Here is an 18,009-nt window from a genome sequence, read left to right as displayed (position 1 = left end):
TATTGTGGTATGAAGCTCCTTAAAGGGACGCGGGTGGCGCTGTGGGTAAAACCTCAGCACCTAGGACTTGCCGATTGCATGGTCGGCGGTTCGAATCCCCGCGGCGGGGTGAGCTCCCGTCGTTCGGTCCCAGCTCCTGCCCATCTAGCAGTTCGAAAGCACCCTTAAGTGCAAGTAGATAAATAGGTACCGCTTTATAGCGGGAAGGTAAACGGCGTTTCCGTGTGCTGCGCTGGTGCTGGCTCGCCAGAGCAGCTTCGTCACACTGGTCACGTGACCCGGAAGTGTCTGCGGACAGCGCTGGCTCCCGGCCTCTAGAGTGAGATGAGCACACAACCCTAGAGTCTGTCAAGACTGGCCCGTACGGGCAGGGGTACCTTTACCTTTTTATGAAGCTCCTGGCTGGACGCGGGTGGCGCTGTGGTCTAAACCACAGAGCCTAGGGCTTGCCAATCGGAAGGTCAGCAGTTCGAACCCCCGCAACGGGGTGAGCGCCCGTTGTTCAGTCCCAGCTCCTGCCCACCTAGCAGTTCGAAAGCACATCGAAGTCCAAGTAGATAAATAGGCAGGAAGGTAAACGGCGTTTACGTGCGCTGCTCTGGTTCGCCAAAAGCAGCTTAGTCATGCTGGCCACATGACCCGGAAGCTATCTACGGACAAACACCAGCTCCCTCAGCCTATAGAGCGGGATGAGCGCTGTAACCCCAGTGTCGTCTGTGACTGGTACCTTTAGCTTTACCTATGAAGCTCCTACCAATTAATCTACCATCAGGTAACCTACTCAAAAGCACTTTTAAAAACTCCTCAACTTTTGTGCATTTGGAATGGGCGACTCAGAAGCCCCCTTCCCTCTCTGCTGGAGGATCTTCTACCCTTTTGCTTTGGGCAGCTACTACTTTCAGACACTCTTTCCCACGGCAAACATTCCTGCTCTAGCCTTTCATTGCTCAACAAGCAACTTGCTAACATTCTTTGAAGCTCCATGGGGAAAAGGTTCATGGAACACCTTATGCTGCTCTTTCGTCTGGAGGACTCTTGACATATCCTGGCATTTGTAAAGGATGGATTTCATTGCTAAATAAAAGTTGTAGGTAACCTATATATGCCTTCTAGTAGGTTTTGCAGATAACGTTATTGTTTTTGAGTGAGTGAGATCATTTTGAATTCAAGACAGAAGGAAAATAAATATCATTTTCATTTGTAGATACAAGCCTTCCACAAACTGAAATGGAACTTATTTATAAGTGATCATGCTGAACATAATACCTTAAAAAAAAAAAGCAGGCATACATGCTATTATTGGAACTTTTTTCCCGGTACAAACCGAGTTCCCAAAGTTTGTAAAACATAATGCTGTAATTTATTATTATGTATTCTAAACTAATTTGCCCAACCCCATTTAAAAGGAGTAAAAGTGTATTTAAAAAACCCTAGATTGTACCCCAAAGTGCATGGTAGCATTTGTTCTACTTCATGAGAAAGCACATTGGATTATGTAAAAGAAAATCTTTCAGACTGACTGATTTTAAGAAGAGAATGGACCTGTCAGATTCTATCAGGTCTGTTTACTCTCTTGCTGTCACTGCAGCCGCAACTGGAACCTGCAGCCCCGAGTTCTCCATGGGGGGGGGGCGCATGAAGACTCCACAAAATGGGAATTGGCCCCCAATTAGTGAGCGGGAGGCTGAGATTGTGCTGAGAACACTCCGCTCTCTCCCTTGAAATGTTTCCATTGGGCTGCGGAACTTAGAAGAGACCCGGTTTCCAATACAGTATTTTAAAGGAGGGGGCGGGGAGGGGAATGAAAAGGAACGAAGGAAGAGTGTCGCAGTTTTGAAAGACCGATCTGAGAGGCCTTCAGTTCTCTGACCATCAAACCTTTGTGCAGACACTGCTCCCTGTTGCCTGGTTTGATAGATGCCGTGATGCTTAAATGTTAAGAACTAGCCTTTGTCCCAAGTGCTACAATGCGCACACCTGATCCTGGTCCGGCAAGGGAGAGTGCTGCGCAGACACAAGCATGGCCAGGCCCATGATGACATCTCATCTCATCTTATAATTAATTGTGTTTATATCCCACCTCCCACCCCTCCGAGCTCAAGACGGTCACATGGTTCTCCCCCTCCTCACTTAATCCCCACAGCAACCCTGTGAGGTAGGTTGGGCTCAGAGCCCAGGGGGCTTCATAGCTGAGTGGGGCTCTAGCCCCGGCCTCCCGAGTGCTAGTCTGACACTCTAACCACTAGATGTGCAGCCCCCAGATGGCACCCAGGGCTGCCGCACTCGTGCGCTTGTGTGTCTCAGTAAATAGGGCTCCCGCCTGAGGACTCCTCCACAGGCCCCTTTGTCCTGCCTGGGCTTTTCTGCTCTGTGCCCAAGCACTTCTAAAGCTAGCCCTTTTTTTTCTTTTTTCTTTTTTGCCCCACTGCTTTCCCTAGGAAAACCCGATCTTTACCACTGAATCAGATCAAACTTCAGTTTTGGTTTTCTGCAGAATTGTTTTCAGCAGCAAAGAGCAGGTTTTTGTGGGGAAAGTGCCAGAGAAAAAGTGCTTGGACATGAAATCCCGGACCTGTGCCCAGAAATGCAGAGCAAAGGGAAGTGTGGAGGACCCCCAGCCCCCAATACGCCCCCCTCTGGCCGGCTTTGCTGGGATCTGGGGTGGTTTTGCTCTGTGGCCCCACCAGGAATAAAGTGAGAGGAAGGAAGAAAGCCTGCTTCTTCTGGTTTCTACTTCAGCTGTGCAGTGCCAGGGAACCTGCTCTCCTGAAGAAATATGTCATTGCAAAGGGTGATTAGCACCCCATGGAGTGGGATTTACTGTTTGTGTGCTTGCCTTGGAGGAGACATCTATAGTCCCCTCCTCAGGGGGAAGGAACCTGTTTTGGCTCTCCATGCATTGTTAAGACTACATCTCCCAGCATTCCTGGCCACTTGGCTGGGTTGACTGCAGGGGCTGATGGGTGCTGTAGTCCAGCAGCAGGGGGGGCAGGGGGGGCCGTGCAGCTGCTTCCTCTGTCTTCTGGAGTCACTGGTGGATTAAGATGAAAACAGCCAGAGGAATGGGAGTTATGGGGGTGGCAGTGGGGGAGAAAAATTATCTGAGCATTGCTCCATGTGGCATTTTTACTCTGCCTTTTGAAAGGACAACAAATCAAACACAATGAGGGAAGTCTGGGTTCAGCTGGTGGTCTTTTATGCCAGGGCTGGGGAAAACACCCACCTGAAGCCCTGCCTGCAGAGCTCATCATGGAATCAGAGAATGGTTGAGCTGGGAGGGACCTCCGAGGGTCCTCCAGTCCAGCCCCCTGCAGTGCAGGGACCTCAGCGGCAGCATCAGGACAGGAGGCCTCCCAACCTCTGCCTAAAACCCTCCAGGGAAGGATGCCCATCTGTGGCTGTGCACACCCACACTAGACTGTTCATGTGCCCAGGCTGACAAAAAAAAGCGCGATGGACCACTGGCCTGAGCTGGTATTAGGCAGAGTCGGGGACGGGGGGGCCTCACAGAACCAAGTGCCTGGAGTGAGTGCTTGGCAACTGCGCTCTTGTGGGCAATCAGTTGAGGGGAGAGCGGTTGGCAGACGGAGCCACCCTGCTTGTTTTTCACGGTGTGCAGAACCAAAGCCTGTTTCAGATGGAAAAGCCACCTAAATCCAAAACATCCAGTGGCTAGAAATGCAGGCTTTATTCCTGTGCCATTGTTTTCCCTTCAGCCCCTTTTACATAACAGAGATTTACACAACCATCTTGCAGGTCCTGCATGGCAGGGAGTGGACTAGATGGCCCTTGGCATCCCTTCCAGCTCTACAGTTCTATGATTCTAGACTGTCTAGCCAGGGGTAGCTGGCTTTAGCCTTGGTTGGTGGTTCATAACATTCAGTTCAAGAAGTTTAAAAGGGTTTTGAGTGAGTGTTCTCAAAGCTATATTTCCCTCTAACTCTGTGCCAACCCCTGTCTCCATACAGAGTGGGGACCCAGGAAAGGGGTGGGAGGTCTACCCTGTAGGCTAGTTGTGCAAAGATTTGGTACAGAAAAGGGGCAGGCGCTTTCCCTTCTCCTCCACACAAGGCGGATTTACAAGGAAGTGTTTATTAGGGAGAAGAATGAACAGGGATCCCTTAGATCTGCCATAGAAAGCAGCTTGTTCTCCAGGGAAGATCAGCTGGAGAAGGAGATGGTGCTCCCACCCAGCCATGTGCTGCAGGGGGCGGGCCATGCGCTCGCTGACAGGAGGCGTGTGCAGTGGGTCTTGACCCTCCCCGCCCACCTGACCCCATTTATTTGTTGGGGGGGGGCTGAGGGTTGCCAGGGGCCCCGGAGTGCCAGATGGCACGGGGTTGTGTGTCTGCTGTCATTCAGACAGATTAATGGGAAGTTTGTAAAAAGGGGGAGAAAACAATTAAGCAAGAATCCCAAAAACAAAAGGCAGCCACGTGTGCCGCCCCCCCCCCCCCGCCTGTTCAACAGTCGCTGGAGCACAATGCCTCCTCGCCTTACAATGCCCAGGGCCAACTGTTGCAAACGACAGGGACCTTCCCCAGTTTTTAAACCATTTGATGCTCCTGTTTACTCACAGCCTGGCCAATGGCGGAGGAGGAAGGGGGGACCACCTGATGCTCTTTCCCAGGCCCAGAACTCCACAAGCCCTGCCTGGCAAGGCGGGTTATTCCATCTTGCAGGCAAGGACTAATACTGAGGAAGAAGAGAGCGGGGGGGGGGGGGGAAGCCAGGAGGGTCCTAGCAGGGGCGTCACCTTTGCTTCCACCCTTGGCCTTAAAAAGAGAAAAACGAGCTAAGTTTTGCTTTGAGGTTGGCAGAGGAAAACGGCAAAACCCTTTTGAGAAATGTGAGCACAAAGCTCTGTGAATTAACTTGGCTGCAACAGTTGTATTATTAAACTCTTGAAAATTGCAAAGGGAGCAAGTGCAAATGCCAGATTTATTTTAGGGCGTAAGCTCAGTGCCTTCAGCCAATGATGCATATGTCTATCAGAAAAAGCATCTATAATCTTATTTTAGATGACAGGAAAATTTTTGACGCTCAATCTGCAACAAGCCAAGTGTGGCAAATGAACACTGTGGTTCTAGGTTTCAGTACTTTTGTGCACCCGGGTGAAATGGGATTTTTACTTTCATTAATGTACTTGGGAGTGAAATAATATTGAACACTGTATGACCAGGGTCCCCAGTGTGGTGCCCGTGGGCACCATGAGCCCCCTTCATGCCCACCCAGACCCTTTGCTCCTCCCAATATTTTCTTTTTACTTTTTTAAAAATTGATTTTTTTATTTGGTGTTGGGAGAGGTTGCATATTTTTTGTTTTCTTTGTTACCTGTGTTTTAATTGTGATTCCCCACCCCACCCCAGATGGTTATAACTTCTGGATGCTTTTGCCTGTTGTCGGGGGGGGGGGGAGTGGGGGTTCTGACCATTGCCAGCGTCTTATCTGATAATTATTTTATTTTATTTTTTTAAGTACACGCCACTTGATTGTTAAAACAACAACCTCAAAGCGGTTTGCAATAAAGATAAAACAATGAACTGATCAGTAATAAGAATTAGCAACAATAATTAAACACTTTCAGAAAGTTAGAAATAGAATAAGTACAGGTTAAAGATTTCTAAACTTTATTTGTTTGTTTGTTTGTTTGTTTGTTTCATAAAATTAGGGTGCTTTGTGGTGTCCACAACAGTTTCTCAGATTCCCAGTCGTGGGCCTGGGCCCGTGCTGTGTGAATTGGGGCCGGGTTGCAGTGGCTGACACTCAACAGGGATTTGTGTCCAACCTCAAGACTATTGGGGAAAAGCCCATCCTAAGTCTCTCGCCTGAGCATCTTGTTTCCCCGCTCTGTAGACTCTTGGCTTCTGACCCTTCACAACTGGGTGAAGACGACCTCCCCGGTGACTTACAGTCCCTGTCCTGGCTGACTTCCGTGGACGTCCCTCGGCTGCAACAAATGGCCAGCGAAAGGATGGACTTTGGACTCAGCTCCCAGAATGCTGTGCTGCAGCAGACAGGTAGGTCTCTTGCGGGGATGTTGAGTTGCTCCATCAACTGCTATGGGAGCCCTTTCAGGGGGTGCGGTGGGGTGTGTTTTCCCCTCCTTATTTCTACCGCCCTGGAGATTTATTCATTTGTTTTGGCCTCTGTGCGTGCCTCAGGTGCTAAACGGACATGTGCTGGCACTTCTCTTGTGCGTGCGAGTGGCGTGGTTTTGTCTGCACACACATTGGAAGACTCACAACGCCCCATGTCTCTCCCGTTGCCCAGCAGGGTCTATGCCAGGGAATCTGCACGCCACCGCAGGGACTCCTGGAGCAATGATCCACATCCAGGCCAGCCTGCCTCAAGGCATTCTGGGAGGACTGAACGCCGTTTCATCTCACGGTGCCAATGTAAGCACTTCCTTTCCCTCCCCACTCCTGGCCAAGGAGGCGTTTCTGACCTGCTTCAACTGACGTTCCTCTTCTCTTTCCTTTGGCAGCAGATAAGCCAGTATGTGGTTGGGGGGCAGCTGTCTCCCAGTCTGCAAGCGCAGGCAGCCCCCCTCTTCCCTCCTCTGCCCCGCCATGTCCAGCAGGTGTTCACCATCGCTCAACACGCGCAACAGGTACCATCTCCTACTCCCGAGGCTGTGTGTATGTTGAGGCACAGAGCTTTAAGGGGACGTAAAACAACTTTAACAAAGAAGCGCGGCCAAGTCAAGGGCAAGTAAGCCAAGCTGAGCTGCTGCGGGTTTATTTGCCTTTATTTGAAAGCATGGCAGGGGGCCACAGTGGGGAGTTGGTAGAGGAAGCAGCATGTGTTTGGATTCAGAGCAAGAGCTCAGATTGCAATCCAGAGATTTAATCCCAATTTAATGCAGAGGTAGGGCTCATCCACACTTTCACTTGACCCGTATTTTGATCATATTGTGTCCTGATTATTTCCCCTGGGTCTGAGGGCATTTATCGTCGTTTGGCTGCTGTGCCTTGCGAAAATTCAGTCTTACCCACTGAACTGAAGCTCGGTCAAACTCAATCTCTCTTTGGATTTCCAGCACATCTGATAAATTCAGATTCAGTGGGTAAGATTGGATTTTCACAAGGCACAGCAGCAGAACAATGAGAAAAGCCCTCGGACCCAGGAGAGCAATTTGTACACAATATGGTCAAAATATGGGTCGAACGGAAGTGGGGTTCAGGCCTTGATTTTGGAGCAAGAGGCCCAGGTTTAAATCCAGAGATTTAATCTAAAGATTTGGCTTTGGAGAAGGAGGCCTAGATTTAAATCCAAATATAAATCCAGAATTTTGGCTATCATGTCACCTCTCAGTCCAGGCTAACATGTAATGTTATAAGTTATACCTGCGTCTTGGTATCCTCCACTCCCCACCCCTTGTGATGAAGGAAAAGGTCTTTAAAGTCTCTATTTAACTGCTGAGAGCTGAAACTTTCCCCCTTTCTCCCCCCTGCCCTCTTCCCCACCCCAGTGCCCTCCAACGACCATCTACAGCACCTCTTACGGGACGCAGCCTCAATACTCACAGCCCCCCCGCCTGGCTCCTCACAGCACCCAGGACCAGCAGGCGAAGCCTTACCCCAAGCCTATCTACTCCTACAGGTGAGAAGGACCACACTTTGCCCAGGCACACCTGCCCGTCTTATGCCCCAAACTCAGCAACTGCAGCTGAAGTGAGTTGCTGTTCCGAAGGGCTTCCAGGTGTGGGGCTTAATTTGGGAATGAACACACTTAAACCTCATGTGTCTTTAATTTGCATAGTCCCAACAGGCCAGCCTTTAACTGCGCAAGGTTGAAACTGCACCAGTTAAATTAATGTAAGGTGCAACTGTACTGTAATTAGTGACAGAGTTTCTTTTTCCTCTTTCTCTTGTTGGATTTCCCCCACTAAGGATCAATCCAGCAAACAAGCCCCACATGCTGATGCCAGCCGGGTTGTGTGGGTGTTGCAGAACTGCAGCATCCGCAAACAGCACCGATCCCACAGTAAACATCCTCTGTCATTCTCACTTCTCCATCATAAATGAGAAAAGAACTTTACGCTGTGAAAAAATTGCAAAACAATCCTTAACTGGACCTAAGTCCTGTAAATGCAGAAGGGATGACTTGTGGGAGGGGGCTTAGTGTGCCCTGGAGTTACTGAAATGGGGAGAGATTACTCCGAGGAACGGTCTGCAAAAGGGGGGGGGGCACGTTCTGCACCACCAGAACAAGAGTGCTGGGCTAAGGCCTGGGAGGCCAAGGTTCAAGTTTCCCCCCTCAGCCATGAAGCTCACTGGGTGACCTTGGGGCCACTCGCTGTCTCTCAGCGTAAGCCTCCCTCACGAGGTGGTTGTGAGGTTAAAGTGAAGAGGAGAGAACCATGTACCCCAACCTTTTTGCTCCTTGGATTAGAAGGTGGAATAGAAATGGAAGCAGCAACAAGAACAGGAAGGCGGGGAGGAAACTCTGACTTCTCCTCTTCCTTGCAGCTGCTTGATTGCCATGGCCCTGAAAAACAGCAAGACGGGCAGCCTCCCCGTCAGCGAGATCTACAGCTTCATGAAGGAGCACTTCCCTTATTTCAAGGTGAGGGAGGCAGGGCTTGCCTTGCAGCTGACATGGGGAACTGCAGAGGCAGAGCAGAGCCATCCTGGCGGACAGTCATTGAATTTGCCCCAAGTTGGTCACTATCACTGCCTCCTGTGGGAGGGAGTTCCACAGTCTAACTGTCTCCATGATAAAGTCCTTTATTTGATCTGTCTTCAGTCTCCCAGTATTTAACTTCATAGGGTGTCCATGAATTCTAGTCTTATGAGAGGGGGAGAAAACTTTTTCTCTGTCAGCTTTCTCAATACCACGCATAATTTTATAAACTTCTATCATTCTTACTTATCTTTTCTCTAAACTAAAAGGTCCTTGCTGCAACCTTTGTTCACGTAGGACCCATTTGGGTCCCATAGCAATGATGTTGCCTCATGGAAGTGCTCGCTGGTGCTTTGCCTTTGAAGGGCACAATCCCACCCCTGGACACAGGGCTTTTTTTCTTCTTAAATGACCTGAGGAAGTGGCCTTGCTCCCTTTTGCAGACAGCGCCCGATGGGTGGAAGAACTCCGTCCGCCACAACCTGTCCCTCAACAAATGCTTTGAGAAGGTGGAGAATAAGATGAGCGGCACGTCCCGCAAAGGCTGCCTGTGGGCCCTCAACCCCGCCAAGATAGACAAGATGGAAGAGGAGATGCAGAAGTGGAAGAGGAAAGACCTGGCAGCCATTCTCCGGAGCATGGCCAACCCAGGTGAGCAGCAGGTCGGCACCTGGCTAGGAGGCTCCTGGGGGCCCTGCCTGCCAATAGTTCTCTGGCAGGGAGAAACGGCAAAATCACCGGATGTGGCTGCCGCACCCCTGCAGGGGAGGAGATGCGTGGAGGGTGATGCCCACGGGCATGGAGGCTGCTCCCTCCACACAGACAGCAGCTCGTTTAGCTGGTCTCTTCATTTTTTTAAAGCTTATGTCTGCTTTTCCTCCCAGGCACTTGAGGCCATGCACAGGGCTTCCAATTTTATGCTATGTTGGTATCTATTTATATGCCGCCTTTCAGCGCTTTAAGTGTATTGCGTGAATGTGGCCTTAGTGCTGTGAAAGGATATAATTTCTATATTTTCTTGAGCTGTGGGCCCCTTCTGAGGGACTTTACTCCCCACGCATCAATGGCAATCTCCCCTTGCAGAGGAGCTGGACAAGCTCATCACAGACCGACCCGAGAGCTGCAGGCGGGTGAGCAAGCAGTCTGAGGGGGACGGTTCCATGCGGAGCCACATGGCGGCAGCCGCAGGGCGCATCTCACAGTTGCAGCCCCAGCCGGTCATGACACTCGCCCTGCAGTCCCTCCCGCTGCACCACCAGATCCAGACGCAAGCGTGCATGACTCCAGATTCGCCTGCTCCTGCGCAGACCCCTCCCTTGCACCCGCTGCACGGTCTTAGCCAGAGTCCCCTTCCTCAGCATCCGATGAGCCGTGCCCCAGATTTCCTCAGCGTGATGACCGACATGAACGCAGAGGTGGATGCCCTTGATCCCAGCATCATGGACTTTGCGCTACAAGGTAAGGGGGTGGAGATGACTGCTGGATGGCAGGGATTCTCCAGCTGTGATTCCTGCCTTGCAGAGGGTTGGACTAGGTGAGCCTTGGGGTCCCTTCCAACTCTATTGTTCTTTAATGTGGGATTTGAACTCAGCTGTGGAGGGGTTGATACTGGTCCAAGTGGGGATCTAGATAGGTCCTCATGGGGTTTGAGATGGGGATCGCTCATGGCTGGTTTCATCATGGAGGAAGATGGGCCTCTTCTCACTAGAGCCAATGTGATTGTGGACAACTAGTGCATTTCGCAATCCTCTTCTCTTGCAACTTCCACCTTCTCAAAGCTGAACTGTCACCAATGTTCACTGCTCTGTTGTTGTCCCTATTATGAAAAGGTAACATCTGGGAAGAGATGAAAGACGAGAGCTTCAACTTGGAGAGCCTGGGTGCTTTCAGCAACTCTTCTCTGGCCCTCTCTGACTGCGACCTGGCCCCCGCTGGCCTCACCCCTGCCTCCAGCAACAACACTGACCACCCCTCCTTTTCAGACTTGCAAGTGACAGGCCTCTACACAACATACACAACGCTGGACCCCATCTCTGCCACTCAGTACATCAGCACCCAAGGAAACAAGCCTATTGCCCTTCTCTGAAAGAGCCATTCCCGTCCCTTGAGCCTGACTGAAAAACAGAGAAGCCCAGTTCCTTCTGGGGGTGCTTTGAGCCTGCAAAATTATCCAAATTGGGGAGGAGAACATGCCTTGCTGCTCCTTCAAGCATCCCAAGCAAGAGATTTTGGTGAGATGCATAGTCTTGAAGACACTAACTGATGTGAAGGGATCCTGGTGTGCTCCAAGGCAAGCTGCAAAATTTCAGCAAAGCCCCCCCACCCCAACCCGCTGATGCTTGGGCTGTTCTGAAGCCCATTAGGGTTGCTCTATCATTTGTGACAGTCCAAGCCGCAACTGGCTGAGCTTTCTATCACTAGTTGCAACTGTGTGCCCCCAGCTCCACTCTGGGCCCTGCTGGTGGTTCCTCCCCAGACCTTCTTCCCCAGTTCCCAGAGGCTTCACTTCCATTAGTGATCCCCCTGCCTCTTGACCGGCCTCTCTTCTCTTCAGGCAAAAGGGGGTGAATCTCCCCTCTGTCCATCTCAAGCCACACCATCCAGCTACTCTCCCTCCCTGCAGGCTCCTACTTCTCGCTTTGGACCCTTCCTTTGGCTCTCCCTTCCCTTCCCTCCAGCATCCACCCTCTGCCCAGTCTTCAGCCATCCCTTCTGGGAAGCCCCTGAGCAGCTGCCAGATGGTCTCAGTCTAGTCCAGGCCATGGGCAGCAGAGTCTTCCGAGGTGCCAGGAAGGCTCTGCCTCTCGAGGGAGGAGGGCGGCTCGTGTTCCCTGGTAGAGAAAGTCTCAGCTCAGCCCTCACCAAAACCTGTGCCCTCCAGCCTCGGCCCCACCTGTACATCTGTGTGAGCCAGGATGGATGGGACCCATGGCCAAAAACAGCTGGGGAGCGTCGGCTTGGCAAAGGCTGTAATAAATAATGAACTTTACACTGGATAAAACATTACCTTAGGCTTTTAAAACAAAGGAGAAATAATTTAGGGTTTATATTCTAGACTTGTGTATAGTATTTCCTAATTATTGTACTAGGCAGTATTACTGTTGTAAATTTTATTTATAATTTATTTTTATGAAAACAAAAAGGAATTGTGTATTCAGCATCAAATTTTTTAAAATGTTGTAGTGACAGGAAAACAAAACACAAACCTTAAATTATTCAGAAGCACAGCAAAATACTGCAAAACTTTTATGTCAGGTTCTTTCCCTTTTTTTACCTGAACTTTAAAAGAAGTACTTTAGATACTTAGAGATAAAATGGCACATGTGCCAGACCCAATACTGTTTTTTATGTTTAACTGATAGGGCTTTTCTACAGCTGAAAAAGGACTGTGGCTCTTTTTTTGCAATTCATTCCTGTGGATCTTTTCTTTGAAGTGCACCCCACCCTCTTCAGTGGGGCTTACTGCTCCCAGGTGAGTGTTTCCAGGGCTGCAGCATTAGGTCACAAGGTAAATAAATGAATAGGTCCACCCACAGGAGGAAAAACTGGAAACTGGTTTTAAAATTTGAAAACTTACAATTTAACGTTTAGTCTGCTGATGCCAGTATAACCTTGATGTAATATTTATATTTTTAATAATGTTTTACTAAACACTGGTTGGATAGAATTTTTATAAAGTCTTTTTCAGATCTGGAACAAAATATTTGCTCTTCTTTATAGACTGTGGAAATATTGAATGGGAAAGTTCCTTTCTCTTGGGCTTGTTTACACAACCACAAGTCTGAGAACATTGATCAAGGCAGGTGTCAGGGTAGCAGCCCTGCAGAAAGAGATGGCCAGGAGAGTTGAGCCCCGTCATACGGCTGGGCTGCCATTGGAGCTCTCTTTTGCCAGAAGTAATGCAAATCTGCTACTGTTTACAGCGGGGGGGGGGGGGGCAATATTTTTGGTTCAGCAGGCCAGACGCTTATCTCCCCCCACCCCCAGGGGCCAACTGTGACAGGCAGGTGAGACCACACACGTCAATTTTCTGGCGTCATAATGACATCAGGTGACTGCAAAGCAACCCTGAGCAGAACTGAACTCCCTTGTCATCAGCTGATGAGCAGACAGCTCAGTCCTCCTCTCTGCAGGAGTCAGAGCAGGATTTGACCCCCTGCTCAGTCTTACTGTGTTGAAATCACATGCCAATAAAGAATTGAACCCTACCCCTGTCCATCAGCTGATGAAAAGCTGGGTGTAGTTTTGGAAGAATCAGTCGCCCGTGGGCTGGAGGTTCCTCACACTGTTTTGCATGGCGAGTCTGTTGTTTTCAGGGCAGCAGAAGTGATGTTCTGGACTGGGTTGGTTTTTCAGCTTGGGATAACTCAAGCATATGGATATTTTTACTCAGATGTAAATTCTCACCAAGTCCAGAATCATATAAAACAAAAGCAGGAGTTGCTATTAATTCTCGGGTTCCTGGGTGTCTTTTTGGTCAAGCCTTCATATGACGCAGCAGACCCAGGGCTCGCCCACATGTCCACTTGACCCAGCGCTTCCCCCAAGGAAACCTGCTCTTTAGTGTTGAATGGGAGCAAACGTCTACCTGCGGAAAACCCAACAAACGTTTGCTCCCATTCAGCAGTAAAGAAGTGTGGCTGAGCCCACCGGCTGCCTATCAGCAACCTCTTTCACAGGAAGATCCCACAAATGTCTTCACTAGTGAAAAAGGACAGCAGGGCATCCATAGCAATCCTGCAGCCCCTGCCCAAACACACGCAATCTTAGAAAGGGTTGGGAATGTAAGTTAACCTAAAACCAATGGATCCAAATTACAAAAAGGAGGAGGCGTGTAGTGGTGATAGGGGATTCCCTACTGAGGGGGACAGAAGCAGTCATCTGTGGGCCTGACAAGATGTCTCGGGAAGTGTGCTGTCTCCCGGGGGCTAAGATCCAAGATGTAACTGAACGAGTGCAAGGAATCATAAAACCCACTGACAAATACCCCTTCCTCTTGGTTCATGTGGGAACCAATGACACTGCTTGCAATAGCCTCCAGAAGATCAAAAGAGACTACGAGGCTCTGGGCAGGAAATTGAAGCAATTAAATGCACAAATTGTCATCTCATCTGTCCCCCCAGTTCAACGACGTGGCCCAGGGAGAGAGGGAAAAATAGTGGAAGTAAACAGCTGGCTTCGCAAATGGTGTAAACAGGAACGGTTTGGATTCTTCGATCACGGACTGCAGTTTCTGGAAGATGGACTTCTGGCAAGCGATGGGCTGCACCTCACAACGGTTGGGAGGAATGTTTTTGCCAAAAATCTCAGAAACCTCATCAGGAGGGCTTTAAACTGACTAATGTGGGGGAGGGAGACAGTGCTCCTGAAGGTAGGAGTCTATCAACTGATGAAGATGATCATCCAAATGTCATAGACCAAATGGAGCAAACAGCACGCAGACCTGGTGGTGGGAGGAAAAAATCCTTAAATAAGAGACACGGGGGAATGATTAATGGGCTTCAATGTCTGTACACTAATGCGCAAAGCATGGGAAATAAACAAGATGAGCTTGAGCTCTTGGTACAGCAAACTAAATATGACATAATAGGCATCACTATAACCTGGTGGGATAAGTCCCACGATTGGAATGTAATAATGGAGGGATACAATCTATTTCAGAGAAACAGACCAGACAGGAAAGGAGGAGGAGTGGCGTTATATGTCAGGGATGTGTATACCTGTGAAGAGATCCAAGATTTAGAACCTCAAAGCCAAAGTGAGAGCATTTGGGTCAAAATTAAGGGAGAGAAGAATAACAGTGACCTCATTGTGGGAGTTTACTATAGATCCCCAAGCCAAACGGAGGACATAGATGATGCCTTCCTGGAACAGATGGCCAAGCATGCAAAAGGAAGGGAGATAGTAGTAATGGGGGACTTCAATTACCCGGATATTTGTTGGATGTCAAACTCAGCCAAGAGCATAAGGTCAAACAGATTCCTCACTGGCCTTGCAGACAACTTCATTGTCCAGAAAGTGGGAGAAGCAACAAGAGGAACAGCCATTTTAGATCTGGTCCTAACCAATGCTGATGACCTGGTTAGTGAGGTAGAAGTGGAAGGATCATTAGGCACGAGTGATCATGCTCTTCTGAAGTTTACTATACAGCGGAAAGGAGCAGCCAAGCATACTAGGACTCAATTTTTTGACTTTAAGAAAGCCGACTTCATAAAACTTAGGGAAGTGCTGGGTGAGATCCCATGGACAGTAATACTAAAAGGAAAGGGAGTTCATGATGGCTGGGAGTTTGTTAAGAGGGAGATAGTAAAAGCACAACTTCAGGCAATACCAATGAGACGGAAGCATGGAAGGTGCCTAAAGAAGCCAGGGTGGCTATCTAAAGAACTTCTAACTGAGTTAAGATTAAAAAAGGATGTGTACAAAAAATGGAAAAGGGGGGAAACCACCAAAGAGGAATTCAAACAAATAGCCAGCACATGTAGACACAAAGTCAGAAAAGCTAAGGCACAGAATGAACTGAGGCTTGCTAGAGAGGTTAAAAGCAACAAAAAAGGCTTTTATGGGTATGTTCGTAGCAAAAGGAAGAACAAAGAAACAGTGGGGTCACTCAGAGGAGAAGATGGAGAAATGCAAACAGGGGACACAAAAAGGGCTGAACTCCTCAATGCTTTCTTTGCCTCAGTCTTCTCCGATAAAGAAAACAATGCCCGACCTGAAGAATTTGGAGCAAATGATTCAGCAGAGAAAACACAGCCCAGAATAACTAAGGAGATAGTACAAGAATACTTGGCTAGTTTAGATGTATTCAAGTCTCCAGGGCCAGATGAACTGCATCCAAGAGTATTAAAAGAACTGGCAGATGTGATCTCAGAACCACTGGCAGTCATCTTTGAGAATTCCTGGAGAACAGGCGAAGTCCCGGCAGACTGGAGGAGGGCAAATGTTGTCCCTATTTTCAAAAAGGGGAAAAGAGAGGACCCAAATAATTACCGCCCAGTCAGTCTGACATCAATACCAGGGAAGATTCTGGAGCAGATCATTAAGCAAACAGTCTGTGAGCACCTAGAAAGGAATGCTTTGATCACCAATAGCCAGCATGGATTTCTGAAAAATAAGTCATGTCAGACTAACCTGATCTCGTTTTATGACAGAATTACAAGCCTGGTAGATGAAGGGAACGCAGTGGATGTAGCCTACCTTGATTTCAGCAAGGCATTTGACAAGGTGCCCCATGATATTCTTGTAAAGAAGCTGGTAAAATGCAGTCTTGACTATGCTACCACTCAGTGGATTTGTAACTGGCTGACTGACCGAACCCAAAGGGTGCTCATCAATGGTTCCTCTTCATCCTGGAGAAGAGTGACTAGTGGGGTGCCACAGGGTTCTGTCTTGGGCCCGGTCTTATTCAACATCTTTATCAACGACTTGGATGATGGACTCAAGGGCATCCTGATCAAATTTGCAGATGACACCAAACTGGGAGGGGTGGCTAACACCCCAGAGGACAGGATCACACTTCAAAACGACCTTGACAGATTAGAGAACTGGGCCAAAACAAACAAGATGAACTTTAACAGGGAGAAATGTAAAGTATTGCACTTGGGCAAAAAAAATGAGAGGCACAAATACAAGATGGGTGACACCTGGCTTGAGAGCAGTACATGTGAAAAGGATCTAGGAGTCTTGGTTGACCACAAACTTGACATGAGCCAACAGTGTGACGCGGCAGCTAAAAAAGCCAATGCAATTCTGGGCTGCATCAATAGGAGTATAGCATCTAGATCAAGGGACGTAATAGTGCCACTGTATTCTGCTCTGGTCAGACCTCACCTGGAGTACTGTGTCCAGTTCTGGGCACGACAGTTCAAGAAGGACACTGACAAACTGGAACGTGTCCAGAGGAGGGCAACCAAAATGGTCAAAGGCCTGGAAACGATGCCTTATGAGGAACGGCTAAGGGAGCTGGGCATGTTTAGCCTGGAGAAGAGGAGGTTAAGGGGTGATATGATAGCCATGTTCAAATATATGAAGGGATGTCACATGGAGGAGGGAGAAAGGTTGTTTTCTGCTGCTCCAGAGAAGCGGACACGGAGCAATGGATCCAAACTACAAGAAAGAAGATTCCACCTCAACATTAGGAAGAACTTCCTGACAGTAAGAGCTGTTCGACAGTGGAATTTGCTGCCAAGGGGTGTGGTGGAGTCTCCTTCTTTGGAGGTCTTTAAGCAGAGGCTTGACAACCATATGTCAGGAGTGCTCTGATGGTGTTTCCTGCTTGGCAGGGGGTTGGACTCGATGGCCCTTGTGGTCTCTTCCAACTCTATGATTCTATGATTCAAAAAATAAAAAGAGATTCTCATTAAGCATTAGGAAGAACTTTCTCAAAAGGTGGTAGACTCTTTCTAAACAGCGGTTGGGGGGCCATCTGCCAGGGCGCTTTAGCTGTTACTCCTGCACTGCAGGGGCTGGACTAGAGGACCCTTGGGATCCCGTCCAACTCTGTGATTCTATGGTTCTGTGAAAAGCAGAAAAGTGGCCACTAACAGAATTTTTATTGTTTAAGGAAACCTCCCATGGAAAATGTAATGTCAGTTCTGCTTACATGACATGACTTGCCATCCAATAATTTACTACTGTTGGCCTTATGATTTTTTTTTAAAAATTCACAATAAAGGATTAATGCTAGAGGCAGTAATGGAAGAGACGTATGTCCAAAAATAAATCAAGATTGCATTTCAGAACAAGAGCAATGGAGAGGAAATAGCTTTATGGCCAAGAACAAATCTAGTTGGAAATGCTCAGAGAATTAAAAAGACCTGTTTTGTGAGTCTCTGACATGGTAACAGACAAAATGCATGTGGCATCTGTAAATAAAATCCAGAGAGGATCATTTCTAGTAAACATTGCTGTTTTTATTAGACGCTTGAACAGTAGAGGACCCCCCCCCCCCATGACAATGTGCACATAAATTAATATATTTGCTAGGAGAAAGAGCAACTTTTTTGAACTTGGTGCTTCCTTCCTTGAAGGAAGAAACCAGAACTCTCTTTTTCTTTTAGAAAAAAACTCCCACCTGTCACTGAACTCAACACAACATGTTCCTCAACACCCACCTGGGCTTGAATAGTCCATGGCAGCCTGGTTTGGACACTGGAACGTTAGTGTGACTGTCAGGATATGCAACACTCAACAGTGGATAGGATTAGCAACATAAACTTCCCTTCGGTTGCCACCTTTGCCCTTTACACACTTATATAAGTTTTTTTGGGGGGGGACTTACAATGCTCAACATTATGCAGATTACAATACATTCCACCTGCCAGGTGCTTACACCTTTGAAATGCACTGTGAATTCCCAGGTTGCAGCCTATTCCAACA

At 48.5% G+C, this 18,009-nt stretch overlaps 1 protein-coding gene across 8 annotated transcripts in view; it reads left to right on the top strand.

Moving 5' to 3' along the window:
- The window catches only part of FOXN4 (forkhead box N4), a 54,111-nt gene that overhangs the window by 25,147 nt on the left and 10,955 nt on the right, over nt 1-18,009 (top strand). For 3 of the 8 annotated variants that reach the window (XM_083407312.1, XM_083407311.1, XM_083407313.1), the window contains 8 exons: nt 5,857-6,020; nt 6,274-6,398; nt 6,488-6,613; nt 7,475-7,605; nt 8,475-8,571; nt 9,072-9,279; nt 9,712-10,086; nt 10,458-12,839. In XM_083407312.1, coding sequence (XP_083263438.1) covers nt 5,857-6,020; nt 6,274-6,398; nt 6,488-6,613; nt 7,475-7,605; nt 8,475-8,571; nt 9,072-9,279; nt 9,712-10,086; nt 10,458-10,714 — 1,483 coding nt within the window. In that variant the 3' untranslated portion in view covers nt 10,715-12,839. Of the gene's footprint in view, nt 1-5,856; nt 6,021-6,273; nt 6,399-6,487; nt 6,614-7,474; nt 7,606-8,474; nt 8,572-9,071; nt 9,280-9,711; nt 10,087-10,457; nt 12,840-18,009 lie in introns of those variants that run through there. The other 5 variants (XM_083407316.1, XM_083407314.1, XM_083407315.1 and 2 more) reach the window with 5 other exon arrangements.

Source organism: Podarcis tiliguerta, assembly GCF_965153285.1.
Source record: "Podarcis tiliguerta genome assembly, chromosome: 13".
Classification (NCBI taxonomy): Eukaryota; Metazoa; Chordata; class Lepidosauria; order Squamata; family Lacertidae; genus Podarcis; species Podarcis tiliguerta.
This window is presented reverse-complemented; position numbering and strand designations above follow the sequence as displayed.